This window comes from Onychomys torridus, chromosome 11, assembly GCF_903995425.1.
Source record: "Onychomys torridus chromosome 11, mOncTor1.1, whole genome shotgun sequence".
NCBI classification, from domain to species: domain Eukaryota; kingdom Metazoa; phylum Chordata; class Mammalia; order Rodentia; family Cricetidae; genus Onychomys; species Onychomys torridus.
Window position 1 is genome coordinate 334,241 of NC_050453.1, and position 21,256 is coordinate 355,496.

General features: G+C 38.2%; 1 protein-coding gene across 2 annotated transcripts in view; it reads left to right on the forward strand.

Annotated features, from left to right (window-relative positions):
• Positions 1–20,388, forward strand: part of LOC118592812 (complement component receptor 1-like protein) — a 28,368-nt gene extending 7,980 nt beyond the window's left edge. The window contains exons 2-7 of one of the 2 annotated variants that reach the window (XM_036201902.1): positions 957–1,136; positions 1,751–1,850; positions 10,362–10,447; positions 12,710–13,105; positions 16,117–16,299; positions 20,070–20,388. In XM_036201902.1, coding sequence (XP_036057795.1) covers positions 957–1,136; positions 1,751–1,850; positions 10,362–10,447; positions 12,710–13,105; positions 16,117–16,299; positions 20,070–20,077 — 953 coding nt within the window. In that variant the 3' untranslated portion in view covers positions 20,078–20,388. The remainder of the gene's footprint in view (positions 1–956; positions 1,137–1,750; positions 1,851–10,361; positions 10,448–12,709; positions 13,106–16,116; positions 16,300–20,069) is intronic. The other variant, XM_036201903.1, reaches the window with a different exon arrangement.
• Positions 20,389–21,256: the final 868 nt, after the last annotated feature.

The window sequence follows — 21,256 nt, forward strand, 5'->3', positions numbered from 1 at the left end:
CTAACTGGTAACTAAGTTAATTCTGCTAAGTCTTAAGGAAAGATGACTGAGTCTAGAAGTGAAATAAAAACATGTATCAGAAAATACATTCACAAAATGAAATACAGTTTCAGTTTTTGAGTTTTGTTATTTTTCTCCTTTGACCAAAGTGTTGATCCATTCCTGAATGCCAGAAAGGAGGATCATGGGCCATTAGAGTTGGCTGGACAACTGAGAGTGATAAGGGTGATTCAATTCATGAGTATGTTTTGGTGCAGGAGAGATTGATGAGGGGGGATGGGATGGATGAAATCTAAGCACAGGTGCTCTCTCCCTGGCTGAAATTTGAAGCTATGTGTTGGAGTTTCCCCCACTGTGAAAGACTACCTATATTACATTAATATGTTTTGTGTGAATTAAACCACATACACATTGCTTAAAAAAAAAAAAAAAAAAAAAAAAAGAGCAGGGGTATCCACAACTCCAGTTCAAGGGGATCCAACATCCTCTTCTGACCTCCAAAGGACACCATGCATGTGATGCACATATATGCATTCTTAAGCACAAGAGTTGTGAAATACAATGAATAAATCTGAAAAGTTGTTCTTAAAGCAGAGATTTTAATCATAGATTCTAAGTAAAGTTATTTTAAAAGCTTATTATAAAAATAACCATTAAAGGAATCATTCCATTTACTACTGTTACTATTTTCCTTCTTTGATCACATCTATGAAGCATACTGGAGAAAAAGAAAAGATGGACCTGAAGTTCTTCCATTATAAGTAATGTTGCAGCCAGGTGGCGGTGGTGTATGCCTGTAATCCCAGCACTTGGGAGGCAGAGGCAGGCGGAACTCTGTGAGTTCGAGGTCATCCTGGTCTACAGAGCTAGTCCAGAACAGGCTCCAAAGTTACAGATAAACCCTGTCTAAAAACCAAAAAATAAAAAACTAATGATGCTGTGGTCACTATCTCCAGGCCAGTGCAAAGTGCCACAATGGTTTTCATTTGCCAGAAGTATAAGTAAAACTGATGAATCCAGTTTTCCCATTGGAACATCTTTGATGTATGAATGCTACCCAGGATATTTCAAGAGGCAGTTCTCCATCATCTGCCAACAAAACTCAGAATGGACAAGTGCTGAAGATATCTGTATAAGTGAGTAACTGTAGAGGAAGCTGACACCTAGATACTTTGTGACAAATAGTAGAGTCTGCTTCAGTTTGTCTGGATTTTAAAATTATGACACGTCATTCATAATATTATCTAAGGTATATAGTACATTGAATCATTCTTGAAGGTCATATATCTTTTTACTCTGTGCTTCTGTCTTCTCAATTGTTAATAAATTTAATAATGATTACCATCACAGGGAAAATATCTTCAGGATACTTCACTTAGTGTGTCCAACTTTGAACAAGTGTCACTAAGTAATTAGATATTCTGAAGCAAAGAAAAGTGTAGCTAAAAACTAAGAGATGAAAAAATCCCAGACTCTGAGGTCTGTGAATTGGAACACTCAGAAGAATGCTTTGGTAATAAATGAAGTAAACATATTTTTGGGATTCATCATGTGAAAATAAGAGGGAACTTGGATGGGAGTTCTTTTGGAAAGTAGTGTCTCATTAAGTTTCCTCAAAGTGGCAAAAATCTCTGAAATATTACAATTATGTATGCTCCCTAGAGTAAGTTACAGTCAGGTTAGAACTTCATAAACTAAGGAAAGTTTAGTTTACTTGACTTGGTTCCAAAATTCTGTTTCTTTCTCACAGGGAAATCATGTAACACTCCTCAAGATCCTCAGAATGGCATAGTACATGTACACACAGACGTTCAGTTTGGATCCAGTATTGATTATATCTGTAATCCAGGGTGAGTTGGCAACAACATCTCTTCACTCAAGACTTCTGGAACAGTAGTACTACCTTCTCAGCAGGTCTCAGGAAAGACATCTAATCTGTTACTTCCTGATTTGGTGTTTGGTTGTGCTTTGATTTGTTTTGTGCTAGAGGTTGTACTCAAGTCTTTAAACATGCTAAGTAAGTGCTCTACAATGAATCCACACCATCAGAATGTTGCCTGGCCTTAGGAGGCTTGAGTGTAAGTACTTAATTCTTGATTGAAATGTACAAAAATATTACATGATTAGGTGGAAAAGATATGTTATCTCTGCTGAATAATCAAGACAACACATGTTATCAGCTTTCCATTATTATGACAAAATAATTGAGATAATCAAGAGGAAGAAAGGTATGTTTTAATTCATAGTTAAAGAAATCTCAGTTCATGTTCACTTTGAGTCTCTTGCTTTGGTCTGTGGTGGCATGGTCCATTACAGCAAGAACATGGTAAACTTGGTAAACCATTCACCTCATGGTTGACATGAAGAAAAGAAAGGCCAAAAGAGGATAAGGTCTCAGTATCTTCTCCAAAGACACACAGCTGGTGAGCTAACTTTGTCCCATAAGGCCCACCTCTTAAAGATTCCACCACATCCCAATAAGATTATAGCCTGGTAGACTAAGCCTTTTATCTAGGAGCCTTATGGGGATGTTCCTAACTATGGCAACATAAATAGAAAGGGAGGCACTCACTGGGTGAGATGGTGCAGTCTAAGTTCACAGACTTCTGAAATCCAGCATGAATGTTGCTAGAAGAGAAGCCTAGGGAGCTCTGAGTAAGAACAGGTCTTAAATTCACAGCTTTTATTAGTTTACTAAGGTTGCTAAAATGACTACCACTGTGTTTGCAAACAAGAAATTGTTGGAGTTCTGTTCTGAGTCTGGAAGTCTAAAATAAGGTGTTGGCAGGATGGTGCTCCCTCTGATGTCTTTAGGGGAGGGAACTTCCATACCTCTTCCAGCTTCTGGAAGCTCCAAGCCTTCTTAGGTTTGTAGAACACAACTCTAATTTCTGTCTATCGATATCACTGCTTATTCTCTGTGTCTGTTTTTATTTGTTGATCTGTGTATTTATATTCAATGTTCTCTCTTTTTATAATGATACCAGTTATATAGCATTAAGATCCATTCTATAGACCCTAATTTTAACTTGATTATATTTGCAAAGGCCCTGTTTTCAAATGCTGTCACATTGACAGGTATAGGAGTTTACAGGATCAGACTATCACTTAGGGAACGCAATTCAACCACAGAATCGCTCTTCGAACATGTCTGGCATGAAGTCCTACCAAGGATGGTGTTGCTGATGTTAGCACTCCTCATTATTCAACACAGAGTGTTGCCTTAACCTGATTCTGAATGTTAATTAAGTTATACGATATGAGCTAAATCTGTGTTTTTAACACAAGCCAAATAAAAACGTTATTTAGGGATTCAAAAATTTTAAAACATATACTTTTCAAAGTACACTTTTGAGATAAAACAAATAGAAAAAAAAAAATCTAAAGCACAGAGTTTATAAAGCTGTTTCCATAATATATGAGTTCTTATAACTCCAGTGAAAGGACAAGTAATTTTAAAATAGGCAAAGGAGGGCCTGAAGAGATATCTCAGTTGTTTAGTGTATAGTCTGCCCTTGTGGAGGACCTGGGTCAGTTGCTAGCATCTCATCTGCCTGTGCTCCAGGGAACGGACTGATACACGCTCAGGCCTCCACTGGAACTGCATGTACACACACAAAACCACATGTACACATAATTAAAAAAACAAATAAATCTGTGGATTCAAGGCCAGTCTGGTTTGCATAGTGAGTTCCAAGCCAGCTAGGTCTATATAATGAGACCCTGTCTATAACAAAACAAAGCATAAAACAAGCAAAGGATTAAGCACTTCTCAAAAGAAAATGGACTAAAAGAAGAAGATATTTACTCCATATGGTCATCAAAATGTAACTTATAACCATGTTGAGATACTGTCTCAACCTATGAAAATATTTCTAAAGGGAAGACAGTAGAAAGTGTTGATGAAATTGCAAAGAAATGGAAGTTCCCATACATTTCTGAAGTAGACAACAGACCAATATGTCTGAAGACTCTAACAACAAACCAATTTATAGATCCCATTAGAATACCGTGACCCACTGAATCCACTTAGTGCTGCCTATTCACAGGGTATAAGACCATCTACTGAAGCATAGGTAATTTATCAGTGACTACCTCCCTGAAGAAAATTTACTCTCCTTCCCCCAGTAGCCATCCATTGCCAGCAGCTCCCTAGCTAGGTTTGGGACTTCATGAGCTCCGTCTCCAATCATGCTGGGGTTTTGGCAGGCTTGATCTTATGCAGATCTTATGCACCCAGTCAAAGCTGCTGGGAGTTCCTTTGTGCAGTGGCCCTGTCATGCCAGAAAACAGTGTTCTTTAGCAGTCAACCACTATCTCTGGCTCTTAGAATCCTTTTGCCCTTCTCTCTATGCTGATCCCTGAGCCTCGGGTGTAGACTGTATATTATAGGTGTCCTGTTTAAAGCTGACACCCTTTGCTTCCTTATTCTCTAGACATTGTCCAGTGGAGTCTATGGGTGTAAAGATAAGACCTTAATGCAGGTTATTACTATGATTATTTGGCAAAAAAAAAAAAAAAATACTATTAGAGTCCCCTCTAGAGCATGAACTAGCCAACCTCTGATTTTTAGTGCATTTAACAGTACCAGGTATGGATTCCTATTTGTGTAGCAGGCCTTAGATCCAATCAGTGGTATTATTTTTAATGTCTCTGTCAGTATTGCACCACAGGGCATATCTTGCCATGCCAGTGATTATTGTCGCTTGCAGAGTGCATGGTTGGGTAAGACGCTTGATGACTTTTCACACATAGTAGGGTACCCGGAACATTCAAGTACTATGGAAGCCAGCCAATAGGGATGAAGTTTCCAGGTTAGTACCGCCTTGATTTCTTCATGTTCTATGACTCAAGTGTGTGGTTACTTCAGAAATAGGGTTTTACTAACAAGTTCTGAAAAGTCACCAAGAGCAATGGTAATAGCCTGTTATGTTTGAGGGGGCATCTTTGGGACTCCACTGATCGACAACTCAAGAAGAGGCAGCCTATACCTGACACTGTGGGCTTTTTATTTAATATCCTGTGGTATCTTTAAGAGGCATTGTCCCCAGATAATATGCTAATGCCATTTAAACTTCTTTTATATATGTATGTATTTTAAGAAACTTCTGTAGTAGTAGATTTCTATATGACTTTTTCAAAGATCTTTAGTGTTATTATGTTGGTTAGTTTTTGTCATCCTGACCCATACTAGAGACACCTGGGAAGAAGGAATCTCAGTTGAGGAATTGCCTCCATTAGATTGACCTGTGAACATGCCTGTGGGGCATTGTCTTGATTGATGGTTGATGTGGAGGGTCCAGCCCACTATGGATGGTGCCATCCCTGGGCAGGTAGTCCTTAGTTTTATAGGAAAGTTGACTGAGTATGAAGAAGAAAGTGAGCCAGTAAACAGCACTCCTCTGTGGTCTCTGCTTTTCCGACTGCAGGTCCTGGTTGGGTTCCTACCCTGACTTCTCTCAATGCTGGGCCGTGATGTGCAAGTGTAAGCCAATTAAACCCTTTCTTTCACCTTAGTTGCTTTGGATCAGCATTGTATCACAGCAGTGGAGACACAGACTTGGATAATTATCCCTCCCTACAGTCTTTCCTCTACCCTACCTTCTCATTCTCCATCCTATTTAAACCTTCCTCTTTCATTATTCCCCCTTCTTCCTTCACACCACCTTAGTCAAGATGCCATCAGCTTCAAAATTATTAATACTATAACATCTTTTTAAGCTTTGAAGTAATCGCAAAGATTACCTCTAGTAAAAACAGAAAGATAAAGTTATCAAACATAACCACTACCAGTGGATCATCCAATTACAAAGGAAGAAAACAAGTGAAGAACAATGGAAACAATCTGGAAATCAATCATAAAACAAAATTAATATCTGCCACTCCATACCTATCAATAATTTGCTTGAAAAGAAAATTAGTTATATGCTCTATAAAAAAATCCCAGTGGCTGAATAAATACAACAATATGCAACTTCCTACAAAAAACTTAAGATATAGCTTTAAAGACACATAATATGAAAGCAAATGAAGGGAAATGATACTCCATGAAAATGTCAAGTGGAATAAATCAGGCTGATTATTAATTATTAGACAAACTAAGTGAAAAACTATCACAGTAGGCAATATCATGGGTGTATAATGTTTTCTTGGATAAAGTAAAGAAAAAGCTATTCACACATGTGAAGGGGACAATGGCAGATTAAAGGAAAGATCCTATTCAAGTCCAGCTGGATGAATCAATGTATTTATCAGTATTACTTGCAGAAGAGTAGTTGTCTCAAAGGCAACTTCATCACAAGTCCCACCCTCAGCATGGATAACTCAGGAAAAACTACACTATTGAAGTATTCCACCTTCCAGTCCATTTTCTGCCTCCTCTAAATCTTAGTAACCCTCACGACTCTATGACATTAGGGCAGGAGGGAATGGCACCTGTAATTTTAGGTGAGGGTCTTGTGACCCTTCCTTCTCCTTCCATAAATGCATGCTGACCTAGCTATGAGCTATATTTTCTGCTTATTTCTGCAGGCCAAGGTCTCCTATAGATTACAACAATTAATTGTTGGTGATAGTCATGTTAAGCTCAGAGGAACTAGATGCACTCTAGCCATAGAATAGTAAAATGGTCAATTGAGTAAAAGGATGGAACAATTATAAATGCATATTCACATCAGAGCATGTGAATTTGTAAAGCAAATATTAACAGAATTGAAGGATGAAATTAAAAGCAATACCATATTAGTACAGGACTTCAGTACTCCACTTTCAATAATAGATAGATCACTCATCAAACAAATTCAGTATAAAAGGAGCAGTTATAAATGAAACAGCCCATCAAATAACAGAAGACTCTATATTCTTCTCAAGTGTACGTAGAACATTTTATAAAACATGTAAAAATATTAGACCACTGCCATGAGTACACTGTATCAGAAACAGATTAATGTGTTTCTATCTCTTCATAATATCACAACTTATTGAATAGTAATAAATTCACTAGGTATTTATCATGGTTTCAATGGCAATAGCTTGCCAGACATAACTTCTTTTTTTTTTTTTTTTTTTTTTTTTTTTTGGTGACTCTGGCTGAGGCAAATATAAAGTTTTTTTGTTATAACAATCTTAATTACTAATAGTAACTTTCAGGTTATGCATTACACACACACCACTCTGTGTCTGTGTTAGGGATACTATTGCTGTGATGAAATAACCTGACCAAAACAACTTGGGGAGGAATAGTTTTATCTGGTTTATGCTTCCAAATCACTGTTCATATTGAAGGAAGTCAGGACAGGAACCAGAAGAAGCAGGAACCTGAAGGTAGGAGCTGATTCAAAGGCCATGGAGGAGTTCTGCTTATGGCTTCCATACAGTTTCAGAGGGAAGTCTATATCATCACGGTGGGGAGCATGGCTTGGAGCAGTAAGTGGGAGCTTCAAACAACCACAGTGTGTGTGTGTGTGTGTGTGTGTGTGTGTGTGTGTTACCACAAAGAGTTAGAGAAGGGTTTCAGAGAAAAGCTAGGAAACCAGATGGCACAGTCTTTTCATTGATAATGAATCCTGAATCTAACTGTGAGAAAGAAGCTGAAGAAGCTGTGATGACTCTGACTTGGCATTGCAGGTACATGTTTGAGAGCAAAGCTATATAGTTGAATGTAGCTGAAGAGGCAAAAGATAAATACTTAGGTAAATTCCATTTACTTACCACAACCTTCCAACAAAGGAAAACTTAGGACCTGTGGGCTTCACCACTGGATTCTAATTTGTGTTATAAGGCCAATATTATGCTAATAGCAAACCAGACTTGACAACAGAAGAAAACTGCTGGCCAGTATCCTTAATTAACATGTTATAAACATTCATTCTCTACAAATTACTAGCAGACAGAATTCACAAGTGCATACACTGGGGTGAGTGGGATGAATCTCCAACATCCATGTAAAAAGAAGCTTCATGTGCCTGTAATCCCAGCACTAGGAGAATGAGAGACAGACAGATCCTAAGTGCTTGCTGGCCAGGCAGCCTAGCCAAAAGAGTGAGTTTTCAGCTCAGTGAGAGATTTTTGTCTCAAGGCAATGGACTGAGAATGACAGAGGAAGATGCCTGGTATCCTGCTCTGAGTTCCTCTGATATACACATATGAGCACACTATCACATAGACCCCATATATGCTCATACAACATACACACTGTCATACATCATGATTAAGTGGGATTTATCCCTGAAATGCAAGCTTCACTTGACAGTGTACAAACAAAATGTGATATATCACACTGACAGAATGAGGTATAAAAGCATAGTCATTGCTTGAAGAAGAAAAGACTTTTGAAAAAAATTCAAATTTTCCATCATTAGAAAAGTTCTCTAACATTTAGACATAGAAGGATTATGGTTTCATGTAATATATTTTCCACATATGACAAGCCTACAACTAACATTGTATTCAGTGGAGAAAGGCAGTCTTTTCTATAAGATTAGGAGCACAAAGGCATTTTCACCATTCTCAAACAAAAATGTGCCCTGTCCTGTCTCTGCACAACGACCTACTTCTCTATGGATCTCCCTGATTTTGGACATACTCAAATGTCCATCAGTAGGTAAATGGTTAGATGAATGATGGTGCATCCATGTTATGGGCTCTAATTTATAACAAAAGGACTGCTTGATAAATCTCCAGGATTATGCTGAGTAGAAAGCTAATCATATATGGTTACATTCTTGTAGCATGAATCTTAAAAGTACATGTTGATAAAATCAAACCTGAGCCAGGTATTGGGGTGAATTCTGGAAGATCAGAGAAGCAGAACAAGCCACAGCTACTTCACCTCGTCACTTCCTCAGCTGATCCTGTTTTCTCAGACTGGAAGCCTCTGAGTCCTCATCCAAATGGGTCTCAGCTGAACTGTGCTGCTAGAAGCCTAAATGCTTAAGCAAACAAATGCTTAACCAGCAAACTGCTTCTAGTTTCTGTTCTTCACGCTTTATATACCTTTCTGCTTTCTACCATCACTCCCTGGGACTAAAGACTTGCTTTGTGGGATTAAAGGCATGAGTCACCATGCTTGACTGTATCCTTGAACAGATAGATTTCTGCCTCTGGAATGCTAGGATTAAAGGTGTGTGCTACCACTGCCTATGCTCATGAATAATATTGTGCCTGTTCTATCTCTGACCCCAGATAAGTGTATTAGGGTGCACAATATTTTGGGGAGCACAATACCACCACACATTCTAAATGACTCTTTATATAATTTATTAAAAATTATTTAATTATAGAAATGGTCACCAGCAATAAGAATGTGTAAGAAAAAAACAGGAATGGGGAGACACACAGAGGAACGTCAAAATAAATGGACAGAACAAGAGGTCTTGTGTCTATTTTAGTTCTTGCTGTGGTAGAAAATACATAAGCCTACATGTAAAATTGTCTCAAAGGTTCTTTCCCACTGGGTGGTGGTAGCACATGCCTTTGTCCCAGCATTTGGATGTCAAGGCCAACCTGGACTACAGAGTTCCAGGAAAGCAAGGAAACACACACACACACACACACACACACACACAGAGAGAGAGAGAGAGAGAGAGAGAGAGAGAGAGAGAGAGAGAGAGAGAGAGAGAAACCCTGTCCTGAAAAACAAAAGTACAAAAAAGAAAAAAAGAAAAAAAAGAAGGTTTGTGAGGGGGACCAGAAAAGGTCTCTTTCCCATAGGAAAATGAGCAAGTGGAATTTAAATGTAAACATAAAACACAACCGTTTACATTTGTACTTCCCATAATGACATGTTTATGTGTAAAACAAAGTAGATAAGAGAGTTGTTACTGTAAAATAATTGTCATGAATTGTTTTCATTGTATGACACACTAGACAATTTGTAGCATATTAACTGAGTATTTCTGACTTTAATCGAGTAGGAAAAATTTGTTTGACATTTTGGTAGGTTTCAGTCCCTTCATTCCAGTTTAATGAATCTTGCTGATAAGGTGTTCCCTTATCTAGGCATTCACATTAATGCTTTCACGGTATAAATTAACTCACTCATATTAGTGTATTAAACACATACACATGGCATTTACTTTGCCCTCAGGAAGCTTGTAATAGCTTTATAAATAAGACTTATAGGAAACAACTATAATTTACTACAGATTGTATGATAAGATAATAAAAAGAAAAATCTCATTTAGTTGGGAAGCATGAAGATGAAAACCTTAAAGTCCAAAGAGGGATGAAGGATTTGAGAACTCATGGCCTCTGGCAAGAAAAAAAAATGTTCTAAAGCTTCCAAGGTAGTAATCTGGGAAGCAGCAATTTAAGTAGGCAATTACTTATGAATTAATTAACATTCTTTATTCTGTGTGTAGATATTACCTCATTGGTCCCTCCTCTGCTGTATGTATAATCTCAGATCAAACTGTTGCTTGGGATAATGAGGCACCTGTTTGTCAGAGTAAGTTGAAATTTTTATTTCTATCTCTTGACTCATGTACTTCAAATTTTCTCTGAAATTATATGTATATGCTTGGAGGGCTGAGATTGAACCCAGGGCCTCATGCCTTTTAGGAAGTGCCCTACCACAGATGTAAACCTAAAGCCCTATAAGGGATTTTTTAAATCTTTATTAAAATCGCATTTGTATAATCTGTTCTTCAAGTAAATGAAGATGTTCTGAGCCATCTGAGGAAGCCATGAGGAACATAACCAGTACCCCTCCATGGCCTCTGCATCAGCTCTTGCCTTCTGGTTCCTTCCCAAACTGAGTTACTGCCTTGGTTTCTCTCACTAGACTGTGTTTCTGGATATGTAAGCCAAATAAATTCTTTCCTCCCCAAGTTGCTTTTGGTCATGGGTTTTCATCACAGTAATAGGAACCCTAAGACATAAGTAACTCTTGTCCTTTGTCCCAATTCTTCCTCTATAAGCTCCTGTCAATACCCAGAAGACAGGCTTTGGGGTCAATGAGCCTCTTTTTCTCACCCCCTTTCCTGTGTGTTCTCTTTCAATAACTCTCCCTTCTCTGCTTTTTGCCATCTCTTTAATTGGCTTCCTGAGGACCAGTGGCCAAAACTAGACTATTAGGCCTGCTAGAGCCCTGCTATAACAACAAAGCAGACTGAATTACAGAGAAACCGTGATTGAAGTTTTGGAGGATGAGCTAGGTTAGAGAGACTCTCTTTGAATGATTAACATGCTTGCCGGTGACTCACTTTGAAGGAGACAAACACAAAATTAATAAAGTCAGTCGCTTATCACTGTAATGAAATAATTGCAGCAATTAACTTCTATGATAAAATATTTATTTCAGCTGACAAATTTGAAGGGTCCATTCCCTGATTTTGTAGTTCTATTGCTCTGGACCTCTACTGAGGCAAAACCTCAGGGCAGGAGCATGTGGAAGTGATGAGCCAAAGCAGTGGAAGAGTCAAGGTCCCACATTTCTTCAAGGTCACATCCTCAGTGACCCAAGCATTTCCCAGGAGGCCAAACTTCTTAAAAGTTCCACTGTATTTATGCCACCTGGGATACCAAGCCTTTAGTACTTGGTTGCTGTGGAAAATTTACCCATATTTAAAACACAGCAATAACCCCACTCTTCAGAGAACACTTTTCTTTTTTCTGCAAGGCTCTAGGACACTGCCCAAATGGCACTATTTTGATTCAGTATCATGAATTCTAATTTTTCTTGGCCATCTACAGTACTGGAAGATTTCCAGCCTTGAAAATAGCAGTTATCAGTCAACCCTGATTCTAAGAGTATAGTTAGGTATTACCAGGACTTCCTTGTTTAGGAATCTCCAATTGGACTCCAATTTTTGCCCCTTGATTTGGTAAGCCCACCACAAGTTCAGTAGACTCTTAGTTCCCTACTATTGGCCCGGCTCCCTCTTTCCCATGGAACAGCAGCCCAGTGCCAAACACTTTCTTCATTTTAAGGATATTTAGGGTTTTTATTGAATTAGGTCATAAAAACCCATCTTATAATAAGCTTGAGGGTTTTGTCTTTTACATGTCTCAAAGTACTTGAAATTATATTTGGAACTATATATTACTTGAAAATTTGAAATTTTTTTTGTATTCTTAAAAGTTCTTGTTCAAATTCAGCATCCTACATATTTTTGAATGAATATTAATGGTCTGTATTTTCACTTATCCATTACATTTTCAAATGCTTAGTATATAGTAATCTATATTTTCACCAATTTTCTTACATACTTGCAGACATTCAAATTTTGTTTTATACTATCCATTTGTGTTTCATTCACCCCTTATTTTTTCTTAGTGAATGTTTTTTAAAATCCTCCTTTTAATGGGTAAGAAGAAAAATCTGGAAACTGATATAAATTCTCTAATATGATCAAAGAGATATTTCAAATGAAAAGTTTGATTGTATTCGTTTTATTATTATTATTATCTTCAAATTTTATTTGGGGAATGGGAGTGGTCAGTGTTACTCTATTTTTTTGTCTTTTTTTTTTCTTGATTGTTCTTGTAACTGCATGTTTTTATAAGAAATAGGTAGGAAAGACAGAGCAAATGTTACTGTGTGCACCTAAATAGCAATAGTTTAAAACTCATCTACAAGTAAATAAATATTAAATGCTTTTAATGAACATTTATATTCATTTATAATGAGTATAATTTTCAATTTAGTGATTGATTAGAGTTGCCCTATCATTATTTAAATAAAATTTAATCTGCTCTCTTCACCCAGTAATTTCTTGTGAGAGACCCCCCTCCATTGCCAATGGAGATTTCATTTCTACCACAGAAGATTTTCATTATGGAATGGTGGTTACCTATCACTGCAGATCTGATGCAAGAGGGGAGAAGCTCTTTAACCTGGTGGGTGAGGCATCCTTAAACTGTACCAGCAATGATGGAAAAGTTGGAGTTTGGAGTGGCCCTCCTCCTCAGTGCATGGAAATCAAGAAATGTACACCTCCTCATGTTGAAAATGCATTCATAGTGTCTGAAAACAGAAGCTCGTTTTCCTTAAGGGATACTGTGGAGTTTAGATGTCAGCCTGGCTTTCACATGGCGGGAGCCAGCAGAGTGCGTTGTCATGACCTAAACAAATGGGAACCAGGATTACCAACCTGTTTCAAGGGTAAGACTGACCAGGGCTTGGGAAGCCTGCAATGCCATGGAGTGTTGGAGGACCAGAGTTAAGGGTTGGTACTGGAAGAGGGCATATGATGAACAGGTTGGATGAATAAGTTTTCTTGGGAGGGATTGTGAAATCAAAAGGGACATGTGTTTTTGTGAGTGTTTGTACATCCTTACAAACATGTCCATTCAAATTGAGGAGGAGCTAAATATGAACAAGGAATGTGATACATCCTGGGAATTCTCATACACAGAAGTTCTTTCCATGTATTGCCATCTCCAGCCCTTATCAGTTATTCATATGTATAATGTTTACTAATATGTAATGAGTGGTCCATGGCTAGTCATATTAAATGAATGCATATTTAACTCCTAAAATGAAGCTATGAGGAAGTTACCATTCCTTGTATATTGAGGCTTAGGGGTTAGATTATGTTCTAAGACAATATACATAGTAACTTGCAGAGCAAAGATTAGAATCCAAGGCTGCCCATCTGGCAGATTCTTCAAGGAAGGAAGTCTTTCCTATTGATAGTGGATTATAAAGACGTTAGAAGGACAGGAAGAATAAAAGCAAGAAAACAATGTTGCCAAGATTAGGGAGGTACTGTTACTACAGGAATAGTGCTGACAAGCTGGTCCTAGCTGATTGACACTGTCATGCTCTGTCATGGCTGACACAGCCCGACTCTGCCACTGCTTCCAGGATAGAGCCAGTCCTTGCTGGTCATTGGTGTTACTAGAATTTGAGTGGCTGTTGCTCATTTGAGAGTCACCAAGGTTGCCTCAACTGATGCTGTCCCTGGATGCATAAAGGTATCTATCACATCTTGCCTTTTATATATATATTTCTTCCAGGTGGCAGAACTTAATTAAAGCCCCTAGAGCAGTGGTTTTCAACCTAAGTGTTGGGACCCCTTTGGCAAACCTCTGTCTCCAGAAATATTTACATTATGATTCAATAACAGTAGCAAAATTACAGTTATGAAGTTGCAATGAAGATAATTTTATGGCTGGGGCTCACCACAATATAGGAACTGTATTAAAGGATCACAGCAATGGGAAGTTTGGGAACCACTGTCTTAGAGCAAAGAAGTTGTAGTTTTCATGTTTCTACCCATAACAATCAAAAGGCAATAAATAGCATGAGACTAGGAATCATTAGAAATTTAATCAGCCTAGTCTGTAAATATCATAGCTCAATGTATTAGTCAAGGAAAACTCTTAAAAGATGAGCTCTCAAAACAAGTATTATAATATCAAAAATATTTGGAAATTCTCATGGAATTCATTCATTCTAGACTAATACCCTGTTTTTTTTTACTGGAGAAGTCTAAAGTTCAGAGAGGAGAACTGAGTTGATGTGAGGTTTTTGATTTGGTTGCGTGTGTGTGTGTGTGTGTGTGTGTGTGTGTGTGTGTGATTTTTAGCACCATTTTGCAGCTTTAAGTAATTGTGTTAAGACTCACATGCATCCTCAATCCCTGAGTTAAAACAATTGCTTAAAGAGAAGCTGGACCTAGGACTGTTAGAATACTTAATATATAGTGCATCGTTCTCAATATGATAACTGGAGGTATTTTAAAAGATTTTGCTCAATGGCTATCCAACTGTCTTCTCAAGGGAATGAAATGAGTGACTGAACAGCACCAGCTGTGTAATATGTGCAAAGAGAGGTATCTCTCTAGTGAAGCAGGATTCAAAGATCATAACAGAATCAGTTAGCGCCATTGTGGTTGCCCACTGGGAAATATGTTAGAACATTTAGGTTCTCCTTATTGCCTAAAATGTGAAACTTAAAGTTGGTGATGCCATTCTAGAAAGGTAGTATGGGAATCTAAAATAAATGATCAATCAGAAGCCTATTTCCAAATCCATTAAGAAATTAGCTTTGTAGGTAATCTAGGACTGCTATCCACTGGGCTATTAGAATAAACTCTAGTTTAGGATAGCTCCATTCTGTCTTAGCAAAAACCTTACAGTCCCAAAAATACTAATGTCGCATTCACAGGCACCTTCATCATATTAGTTATTTTTATTGAAATTAATAGAACTTAAAGTTTTTGTCTCTTACTAGGACTTTTATTTTTGTCCATATTCTCCAGCTGTCATCAATGGGAAGCATACAGTTACTGTTCTGGAAGCTTGTTCTTCCCCCACAACCCCTCCCCCCCGCCTGGTTGTCCACTATTAATATAATTCATTTTTTCCTTAACCAATAAAGCATACTTTACACCAGTACCTTTTCATCCATAGTTCCATCCATCATAGTAGCAAAATCACCTGGAATGTTACTTAGCTCCACTCCAGGACTCAGACTCTGTTCTAAGAAGGGTCAAAAGGCTACTTTTAACAAATCAGTCAAAATACTCTAATATAGGAAAACCACACTTGCAGAAATGTCACTTTACCTTCTTGATACCTTTAGGGAGAAACAAATTTTAAGCAAATCTTAGACAATTACAACAGAAAAGGGGGTTTTACTTGAAGTTAAGGAAGATATTGATGGCTGGAAAGAAAAAGAAAGCAATTTCAAGGATGAGTTCAATCAAATAAAGGAATTAAATAGAAAGATAGTATTTAAAATTAGAATCGCAAGTTACTAAATTTTTGTTCTGTATACAAAAACAGGCCAGAAGTATTCACTTACTCCAGAGCTAAAATATCATAATATGTTCTATACCTAGAGATTTAACATGAAATTGGTATTTTCTTTAGGTGTGGCTTGCATGGAACCAGGGCTAAACCATGGTTGTCCTAACTTCTGATCTTTCTAAAAATTTCCAGCTACAGAGCTGATAATCACAAGTGTCCCACATTTCCTTACTTACACAAAATGTGAAAGTCAGAAAAATATTTAAAGCATAAAAAGTTTGGAGGGGTGACAATAATTCTTTATTGAAAATATGCCCATTTTTGTAGAAGGCAAAGTTTGGGGTTGCAGATGTTTCTATAATAGCAGTTTCGATTAACAACAAAATACTAATTTTCTTGTGATTTTTCTAATTGCAGAAGTGATATGTAGCCTCCCAGAGTATATGAGTGGAGTCCGGAAAGAGTTGAAAATGAAAGAATATTACTATGGAAATAATATAACTTTGGAATGTGAGGATGGGTATACCCTAGAAGGCAGTTCTCAGAGCCAGTGCCAGTCAGATGCTAGCTGGGATCCTCCTCTGGCCAAATGTGTATCTGGTAAGTACAAAATGTAGAGATTGGAGCCCCTGCCCAGCATGGTCACTGACTGCCCAGTCATCTATCTATTCTGGTGCCTACTGGGATGAAGTGTTACCATGTGTAGGGATAAGGGAGCTGAGAATGTGCTGTCTCAAAATACAACAAGTTAAGATGTTAGTAAAATCACTTCAAGTATGACTTCAGAAGTAGAGAATGCACAAGAAGCACATACACATAGAGAGACACATACCAACACAGAAAACCACAAAATCAGAAACCATAATATATGTAAACAAAGGACCAGTAAGGCTAAAGAAAGAAAAAAGTGCCCACGCAAAGCAACATGAGACATAAAAAAAAAAAAAAAAAAAAAAAAAAACCAATAACTCAAATCCTACTTTTTGAGTTGGTCATCTGCTGCCAGGCATGGGGCCTGTCCTTGAGTGTAGCTTGTATACCCAGTGAGACTCCATTGGAGAAAAATAAGTTTTCATTTGCAAGCTGTTGGAGATCATGTCCACTTCCTCCTCTCAGTGCTGGGACCCCATCTGGCTTGGAGCTATGCTTTGCCTGTGCATTCTACCACAGTCTCTGTGCATTCATATGTGCATCAGTCCTGTTATGTCCAAAAGGCATTGTTTCCTCTTCCATCCCCACTGGCTCTTACAGTCTTTCTGCCTTGTCTTCTGCATACACCCTACATTTGATCTTTAGCACTATCGACAAATAAAGAATCCAATGTTTTATAAAAATTGTTCACATTTTGGACCTGTTGACCAATTTGAAATGTAAATAAGAAGGTACTGAAGAGATTGAAAATACATATAAAATAGAATAAAAGGTTAATAGTGTTATCATAAAGTACTATAGTGGTGGTTGTGGTAATGGTAATAATTATAAAAGTTAAAGTATATTGAACATGTAGTACTGATGTTCAAAGGCTAATGATAGGCATGATAGGTGGTAGATGATAGGTATGTAGATAGATAGATAGATAGATATTCTAATTAAATGCTAATAACAACCATAAGGTTATATTCTTGGGGCACCATATTTACAGATAAGAAACTGAAACATGAAGGGCTTAGATAACTTGCCCCAAACCACAAAAATAATGTAGCCTAGGTACAATCTAATGCCACATACCATTAGAGACAGTGTGCTATAACAAATAAACGAACAAAAGTCCTACATAAATAATTGTCAAGAGGAATAGTTTCCTGTACTGTAGTTAAAGGGAAGACAACTATTAGGTAAAGGTAACAAACATCAACTGAAGGAGAAAAGGGTTTACACTTCCACATTGTAGTCCATCATCAAAGGAAGTCAGGACAAGAATTCAAACAGATCCAGAACTGGAGGCAGGAGCTGATGTAGAGCCCATGGAGAAATGCTGCTTATTGGCTCTCTCAGCCTGTTTTCTTATAGAACCCAGGACCACCAGCCCAGGTATGGTACCATGCACAATAGGTTGGGCTCTGTCCCCATCAGTCATTAAGAAAATGCCCTACAGGCTTGCCTACAGCCTGATATTATGTAGGCATTTTCTTAATTGAGATTTCTTCCTCTCGGATAGCTTTAGCAGATGTCAAGTTGGCATAAAACTATCCAGCACAGAGTGAGAGACAAAAGGGACCAAATATCTACCAACTAGAAGATTCTTGGAATCAGATTTTAGGGTAAACTCATGGTTTGTGCTGTACCATTTGTGAACTTTTTCTCTGGATTAAGATCGTGACTAAAGCAGCCTCCTTTGGATTCTTATTCCTCTCAATACCATCTGGTAACAATTTTTTTGTGGGAAGAAGAGGCAAATAGGAGCATAGAAGGAAAAAATTAAAGAAAAAACAAATAAAAACAACTGTATTTGTCCCTATGACTGAGATGAAATTACCCAAAGTAGAGGAAGAACATATTTTGGTGGTGAGGAGTAGAAGGGAGGTGGGATGGAAGGGAAACTGTGGCCAGGATGTTAAGTAAATAAAAATTTAATTAAAAAATACACAAATAGCTAGGTGGATGTCTGTGTATTCAACCATACAGCCAGCATGGAGACACACCTTTATTCCCAGAAAGCGAGCCTTTAATCCCAGTGAGTGATAGCAGAAAGAGAAAGATCTATAAGGCAGGAAGACCAGAAACTAGCAGCATTTGGCTGGTTAAGCAATTTGGCTGGTTAAGCTTTCAGGCTTTGGAGCAGCACAGTTCAGCTGAGATTCATTTGGATGAGGACTCAAAAGCTTGCAGTTTGAGGAAACAAGACCAGCTGAGGAACTGGTGAGGTGAGGAAGCTGTGGCTTGTTCTGCTTGTCTGATCTTTCAGCATTCACCCCAATAACTGACCTCAGGTTTGATTTTATTAATAAGTACCATTAAGTAATCCTGCTACACAAATAAGCTAGAAAGAAAGATTGAGCTATAGGCAAGGCTATAGTACATTTTCCTAATTAGTGATTGATTGTGAGGGCCCAGCCAGCCATTGTGTGTGGTTCCATCCCTAGGCTGGTGGTCCTGGGTTCTATAAGAAAGCAGGATGAGCAAGTAATGATGAGCAAGCCAATAAACAGCTGTAGATGTATCCGTCTTGTTAAATAAGAAACAGAGCCAATTGCAGAGTTAAAAGCCAAGAGGTCAGAGCAATAGCTGAGAGCTGAAAACCTTACTCTTCACTGCTGCTGCTGCTGTCTTTCCTCTCCACCAGAGAGCTACTTCTGTGTGTTTTTACTTTTTTTAGACTTTCTGTTCTGCTTTCTCATTGGTTGTAAACCCAGCCACATGACCTCCTTGTCACTGCCTGTCTGTACAGACCTCCAGGTCTTCTATGGTTGGTATTGAGATTAAAGGCGTGTGTCACCATGCTGGCTGTATCCTTGAACACACAGAGATCCGCCTAGCTCTGCCTTCCAAGTGCTGGGATTAAAGGCGTGCACCACCACCACACAGCTTCTGCTATGGCTTGCTCTGACCCCAAGGCATCTTTATTAACATACAAATAAAATCACATTTCAGTACAAATAAAATATCACTATAAAAAGCATCTTCCATGGCTTCTGCATCAGCTTCTGTCTCTAGGTTCTGGCCCTGTTTCAGTTCCTGTCTGACCTCCTTCAGCAATGAACTATAGTGTAGAAGTGTAAGTGAAATAAACCCTCCCTCCAAGTTGCTTTTGGTCCTGTTGTTTCATCATAGCAATAATAACACTAAGACAGCAAGGGATGAAGAGCAAGCCACTAATCAGCACTCCTCCATGGTCTTTGCATCAGTTCTGCTTATAGGCTCCTTCCTTGAGTTCCTGCCCTGAGTTCCCTGGATGATGGACTACACACTATAAGAAGAAATGAACCCTTTCCTCCCAAAGTTGCTTCAGTCATTAAATTTTACTGCACCAGTAGAAACTGTAACTAAGAAAGTTTATCATTAATTTTATTAAAATGTAACTATTTAATAGAGTCAATCAATATAGCTCCTCCTTCTAGCTACACAGCTGTTGATGCAGAAAATACTTTTTCATTACCTGTTCATAAAAACTATTGAAAGAAGCCTGCATTGACCTGGAAGGGCTATCAGTTACTGTTGCTACTTAGGACTAAATTAACCCTCTAAAATTTTTTGTGACCTTGACCACCTCCAAAAATTTTTGCATACAATGTATTTTGATCATATTCTTTCCTGTCACTCAATCAAAAGGTGGTTGTTTACTCCCATAACATACATCTTGTAGGCATATTGCTGTTGTAGGTTGCAGGGTTTGTATCTTGGTGATGCTGATGATTGTTTTTCTCCTCTAGTACAGTGAAAAATACCATCCAGTCCTATGAACACCAGTCAATAAGAACGAAGCTTCTAGTTGGGAACTGCTGGGGACGGCATATGAGATCGGTGATGTGCTGCTAGCAGAGATTGGAGAAAAGGAGACCCGAGATTGTAGACTATCAACACTTCATGTGTTCCCCTCCGTATCTTCTGCTTAGCATGCCTCTAGAGGGCCAAGGCAGAAATGCCTACATGTCCCAAGATCATGCTTTATGGCATGTACATGTCATGACCTCCTCCATACAAATATTTCTTGTAATACTAGTCTTCTTCTTCTATCTGATCTTCATGTTCTGTGTTCCTAGATCAATGGTGATTTCTGTGATACAGGAAAGGAGTAAAGTAAATTTCGCAGGAAATAATACAGAGATGATCACCCAGGCTGGGGTTAAGGCAGTTATGCAGTTCACAGAAAAGAACCTACAGCCTGGGGAAGCTTTTCAGGCTTGGGTAAATTGTACCGAATGTGTGGTCAACTATAGCACATGGTATGATGTGTATCAAATCACTAGACTTAAATTGGCCATGATGAATAATTCGGTTTCCAAAGATATTCCAAGGGCATTGTGTAAAACTTGAGACCCTAAAAGGGGTATTGGCTGAAGACTGTGGATGGAGTAACATATAGATGGGATGACAAACTAGAAGTGTGGGAACCTAGAATTAAAAAAAAAAAATAGTAGCCTCCACCAAGAAAGGGAGATGGCAACTTTAATCCATATATTTTTTATTCCTCCTGAACAATGATGGAGAGATTGCTACAAGTTTTATTGGGTTCCTAGATTAAAAAGAGCTGCCAGGAAAGGTAAGAAAGCTTCCTTTCATGGAGGCTCTAAAAATTAGATTAAGTCTTCCTTGTAATTGTTGGGATATAGAAGGACAAAAGTAGCTGACTTGCAGGAACAGATTTCTTGTCTGAGGTCATTGTGGCCCACCAGTCATGGGGCTTGGTGTTTGCAGAGGGCTGAGGAGAAACTTAGGCAGCTGCAGGGGTCTTGAGGTTGGAGTAGGCTGTGTGAGAGGAAATGACTGTCTGTACATTGACCACTGTTCTTATTTTTACCCTTTTTTTTGTGAAATTGCATGTTGCTAGTCTCTGGGTCAAGTGCTCAGAAGATTGTATAATCATTAATAATAAAAATAGATTATGCTTGCTTTGGTG